The sequence below is a fragment of the Alternaria arborescens genome, assembly GCF_004154835.1.
Source record: "Alternaria arborescens strain FERA 675 chromosome Unknown contig_48, whole genome shotgun sequence".
NCBI classification, from domain to species: Eukaryota; Fungi; Ascomycota; class Dothideomycetes; order Pleosporales; family Pleosporaceae; genus Alternaria; species Alternaria arborescens.
Genome location: NW_021167903.1, coordinates 4005 through 9585, shown reverse-complemented (window position 1 = coordinate 9585; position 5581 = coordinate 4005). Strand labels below are relative to the sequence as shown.

Genomic DNA, 5581 nt, shown 5'->3' with positions numbered 1-5581 from the left:
TCAACTGAAATTAGTGGACCCAACAAAAACCACCAAGACGGCACAATACGCTGCGGCTGCAGCAAATAACTCATGCCTCTTCGCCTTCGTGAGCAGCGACATAGCTGCAGCAAACAGCAACGTGAAGACCATCAAAACTCCAATAGCTGCAAACACGCATTCTGTGGTCTTGATAGTCGAGAGACGGTACATCGCCAAAACCGGAGCTACCAGCAGCAAGAAAAGCGCAACAGTAATGCAGAGATTGACCAGCGTCGACACCCTCGAAGGAGCAAAGTAGTAATTCCTCTTATCCGTGGATTTACGCCTCTGATCATCGGTCCGGAAGAGCCACTACGGGTTGTAAGTAAAGCCTGGAGACCTGGTATTCATGGATCACTCACTTGAATGGGCCGGCTATCTATCTTATGCAACATCGCTTCGACCATACCGTCAAAACCTGCCCACTCCCTCCCATGTCTGAGCGTTACGATATCCTCTTTCCACAGTATATAATCTTGCTCCTCGTCTACGAGGGGCGCGATGTTGTGGATCCAGTTTCTCACGCTTCGGTAATCACGTTCGGTCGGCCTTTGGAAAGAGATGAGCTCTCTAGCTTTGATCAGGAGCTCGTCGTATCGGTTCACTTTGATTCTCAATTCCTCTAGGATATCTTCTCGCGTCCGGACCTCGTCTTCGTCTCCGTCTTCCTTCGCTTCCTCTTTCTCTTGCCTGCAGGCTGCGACGTCGAGATCCCAGGATCGCAAGCGCTTCTTGTAGGTCTTGGGAAGGGTGTTATGGAAGCGGTCAATGTCGTCTAGCTCGGCTTCGAGCTTCTGGATACTGGCTTGAAGGCTCAAGAGGAGGCGTGCGTGAACGTTGCTGAAGCCGCGGTAAAGCATGAAGTTTTGTTCACTTGCATTGAAGGCTGCGAGTCGTGCGTAGCCATTCGGACATTTTTCGAGTGTTCGCACTTTGGTTGGATACGGCCCTGACCCACCGGGTGGGAAGATAGGCCCATCACCTTCTTCATCGTCTTCGTCTTCGCCAACGGTAGAGTCAGCCTGCTGTTCTACATCGGCTGGCTTCTTTCTCGGTAGCAACAGCCCGAAGCTGTTTGCTACGTGTCGCAGCGACTTTAGAGTTGTGTTTGAACGAAGAGTAGATGATGAAGACGCATTGGAGTACCGTGTACAGGGGCTGGAGAACTCCTTCTCATTCGGTGATGCTGGGGGAGAAGTCATGATGTAAGAGGCTGGAACACGAAGATATCACCAGACGATGGAAGACAAAAGAGAAGTTTCTAATAGACGAAAACGATTGACATTCTCAGCTGGGGACTAAATATCGATGAGGTTCTTCACCGGTCAAGCCTCGTTATACTGATTGGCTCAGGTGTCTCAGACCACATAGACTTGATCCTGAGGAAACCATTTCCCGTTCATGTAGAGTTTCGTAGTATCGCCAGCCGTCTCAGTCAGTTGGTACTCTATCTTCTTGTTTAAGGTCTTACGGCTGAACGCGACATAAAGCTTCTTCTTCTTTTGCTTCATGGCGATGACCTCCGTAATTTGAATCTTGTTCCCGGGAACGTATTTTGCGACGGTCTGCGACCAATCAGCGTTTAGATTCACTTGACAGGGGCGTGCATAGCGCTTACTTCAGCCCCCAACCCTTTCTCTACCCCTCCACGTTCTCTGGCGACCTTTTCCATCTACCCCTAGTCAGTGCGCAACACACAACATACTGGTAGATAGGGCCATACCTGCTGTTGGGCATCGATCTGCTCCTCTGGCGTCGTTTCTCGTCGTTCGTCGGTCATGACTGCAAGTAAGAAGGGTCGGCAATGGGCCTGGTTGTCAGCCTTTCATGTTAGGCTGAGTCAAGGCTTTTATCGCCCTCTCCATCTTCAGCTGGAGGCCCCTCACTGTCGCGAGTGGTGGGCGAGGTGCAGCGTGCCGGTGAGCTACTATTGCTTTCCTCACAGGCAGCAGTTTGCCTATCGTTACTGATCGTTCACCTACCCTGACCCCACCAATAATCTCAAGAGACTAGGCGTTCTACGAGGCGGATTCCGAGAAAGCTTAGCCCTTTAGAGCTTGGAGGACCTCCCGTGTGATCGTGTGGCTAGTATTACCTGCATGCTGGCTAATCAATATCTTGAGTGGCTGACAGGCATGATGGGGCCGTGACCAAGCACAGCCTCAGGTTCGCGGCCCCCAAAAGTGCGTGACAAGGCTAGATGCGCGAACTTGTAGGACGGTCGTCAACAAGAGCGAACCCCGATCACCACTCGCACTTCCAATTGTTCTCGCATCATGACGCCGCTTCATCGCTGCAACCCGCTGTCACCTACATCGTCGGTGAACAACACTAGCTCCCTTCCATCGCCGTTGAGTCTCAACCCTGGAGAAATTCGCTATCCTCACGATGATCATCATGAAGCGAAACTTCAACAATGCTGGGACAAGTCGATCGCAAAGCATCTGGATCTGCCAGATGGATACCGCAATGTACAGGTTTTGGTAATTAAATGGCAAGACGCGATAGACCAGCTGGACGTGCGGCAAGAGGTATGGAAACATCCTTCCGTGTGATCATCTTGGCATTATAATAGTAACTCAACATCCACTAGGTCGACGACCTGACGAACGTCTTCAAGAAAATCTTCAATTACGAAGTGACTGAGTTACAACTAGAAGAGAAGAACCCGCAAGTCCAGCTTGAGCTTGAAATATATCGCTGGGTGTACGAGCACGATGATCCCAACAACCTACTCGTAGTATACTATGCCGGTCATGGTGTCTATAATATGGCTCTCAAGGTCCTTGAGTTCTCACCGTACATATCCCAGCGCAAAATTCAAGAACCTTAGCTAACAGCAATACCAGGACTGATGATGTGGAAAACGACCTTCGAGCAATCTGGAACGAAGCCGAGAGGACCCTGATCGAGAAAGTAAAGGCCAACGTCCTCACCATCATGGACTGCTGCTACGCTAGCGACCTTCTCCGCAATGTACCCGAGCACGGTCGAACATTCGAGATGATAGCCGCTTCGGGTATCGGTGTGCCCACCCCTGAGCCCGGCGAGAACTCTTTCACTCGCTGCCTCATCAAACATCTGAAGGAGTTAGCTGTGGAGAGCTCTGGTGGCTATGGCAGCTACTTTGACACCCACGAGCTTGTCGAGCGCATGGCAAAGGAACGCTTTGACTCACCCCCGAGACTATGGCGGCGCATCCCAGGGAGTAGTCGACACATTGAGTTGAGAAAGCTCAAGCCAAAGAATCAGCGCAAGGCGCAGAAATCTAGCATATCGCCCCATGCACGCTTTCTGCATCTGGGGTTTGCGCTGAAGAATGAGACCATTGATGAGTTGCAGATCCAATCCTTAACGAAGGACCTGCCGGCCTTGTTCTCGAAACAAGGACTACCGTTAGTCAACATCAAGTGGCTGGGATGTAGGAAAGAGGGCAGACCGACGCTGAAGGATATCGCGCACTTCGTATCGAAGAATCGGAGAGAGCTTTCTGCGATTACGCCACCTTCCTCAGAGAAGAAGAGGAGTGCTGATGAGGCGGATCTGAATGAGTCTATGTCTGATCGACGGTGGCGTAAGCAACCGATTTTGAACACATCTGTCTCTCTTGGAGAGTAGATGTTACACTCGAACATTAATTTTCTTGCATACCATGTTGTATAAATAATGCCACCTAATTACTTACTGCCTTCACTAGTTTCGAACATACTCTGTAACGGCTTGTAGAAGTTACCTTCTTCGCGTATCTGCTCTTCCCTTTTTCTCATCCCCTCCTCCACGCGATACGGTAGACTAGCTCGAACTGACCCGCTACTTGCAAGCGATAAGGCGTCGACCCTTAGTCCCTTACCCCTATATGTCTTCAAGATGTCATCGCGACCAAACGCGGTTGAACTGACTCCTTTCTTATAAAGCACCCACATGCGTCCCGACGAGTGCATGGCCATGTTCGCAGCGCAATAGCGCTCTTCAGTTAGAGATCCTGGCTCTTGCTCCAAATCTCCATCAATGTCTTACACACGTGTCGTATTTTCTTCATGTATCCAAACCCCAGCGTCAACCCACTGACGACCATACAACCTCCGGCAAACAATACTACCCCCTCAAACTTACCGACCCCGAACTTGGTACTGTCCACGGCGCTTTCGAGTAGAGAACCCCCAACAGGCCCCGCAACCACATTTCCGACCCCTTTTCCTAGATTGAGGAGCCCAAACGCCGCAAAAGCAGCGGTAGGGTCATTGGTCACCGCTGTTCCCATCCTCGCCCACATAGCCGTATAACCTGCCCCAAAAAACCCATACACAATCGCAAAGACAATTAGAACCGCGTACTGCCTTGCCATACCCCAGCACGCCAGTACAGCAATACTCGACATTACTGTCGAAACAGTAATAAGTAAGTTGAGCGACACCTTCTTATCCGAGAGGTACCCAAAACTCATCTGCCCAGCAACTTGGGCAGTACCCATGATAGCCAGCAGCAGCGCCCCCTGGCGCGATGACAGTCCAATAGAGTTCGCATATGAAGGCAGGTATAACCCTGGAAAGAAGTATCCTACACCTTGCGCAAGATTTGAAAGCGAATAGATCCAAAACTGTCGCGCTTTCAAGAACCCCCAATCTGTTCTAGACTGAGTCGAACTCAACGTCCGTTCACTTTCGATTCTCCCCCTTAAGAACAACAACAACGGCCCCGTCACCACCGCCAACCCGCCAGCAGCCGTTCGTAGTGTAACGCGATACCCCCATCTATTCAGCGCGGCCTCCATGGCGAAAGGGATTATGCAACCTGAGAGCCCAGACGCGGAGCATAGAATGCCATACGCGAAACCACGGCGCTGGATCCAGAAATCATTTACCATGCTAAGAATTGGATAGTAGAAGAGGGTGAAGCCGAGACCATAGAATAATCCTTGGGTTAGGATCAGGAGAGGAAGGGTGGAAGCGTAGGAGGATGCAAGGAGTGAGAGGAGGGTTAGTGGCCCTGAGGTAGAAGGAGGAGGTTAGCGGGGAAGCTAAGAAGGGTTTGGAGGGGGTGTATGAATGTAAGGGCATACAGCCGGTGTAGATCATGTGTTTGCGATATCTTGGGTATCGCTTGATCAAAGGAATCATGACGGGAGCGCCAATGTACGATAGACCAGACGCTGAGGTACCGATGATAGAGATGTAAGGATTCGAAGCAAATTGAGGGAGTCGACTGTAATAGTTTTGGAAGACCCCGAAGGAGAGGGGGAATCCTAGCTTCGTAGTTAGCGACCAAATTCACGCTTTCTAACCTTCTTACGATGAGGGTCAGGGTTGGGATGGCATACACCAGAGCAGAGCCTCGAATATGAAGGCAGAGATCAAGATCCTCCAGGCTGCAGTTCCGCCATCATATGTAGAATGATTTTGGACAAAACGTTGTTCCGTACCCTCATGAGGGACAGTATCGTTCTGAAGATCAGGCGGGCTGACGAGATCTATATCGTCGTGTTGGGTGTTGATATTCATAATAATGTTGTTATCACCTGCTGGTCTTCCAAACTGTGGTGAAGATTTCTCGTGATACAGTT

At 50.5% G+C, this 5581-nt stretch overlaps 3 protein-coding genes across 3 annotated transcripts; 1 reads left to right on the top strand and 2 right to left on the bottom strand.

Annotated features, from left to right (window-relative positions):
- Positions 1-1223, bottom strand: AA0111_g11328 (hypothetical protein; the record flags this gene model as incomplete). Its single annotated transcript, XM_028645180.1, has 2 exons — positions 1-333; positions 384-1223. 2 exons carry the CDS (start codon positions 1221-1223, stop codon positions 1-3), a joined length of 1173 nt encoding a protein of 390 aa, XP_028501075.1.
- Positions 1224-1379: 156 nt separating this feature from the next.
- On the bottom strand, positions 1380-1801 carry AA0111_g11327 (hypothetical protein; the record flags this gene model as incomplete). Its single annotated transcript, XM_028645179.1, has 3 exons — positions 1380-1586; positions 1640-1693; positions 1745-1801. 3 exons carry the CDS (start codon positions 1799-1801, stop codon positions 1380-1382), a joined length of 318 nt encoding a protein of 105 aa, XP_028501078.1.
- A 496-nt stretch (positions 1802-2297) lies between these two features.
- AA0111_g11326 (hypothetical protein) lies at positions 2298-3639 on the top strand (the record flags this gene model as incomplete). Its single annotated transcript, XM_028645178.1, has 3 exons — positions 2298-2552; positions 2615-2820; positions 2871-3639. 3 exons carry the CDS (start codon positions 2298-2300, stop codon positions 3637-3639), a joined length of 1230 nt encoding a protein of 409 aa, XP_028501077.1.
- Between the last annotated feature and the right edge of the window lie 1942 nt (positions 3640-5581).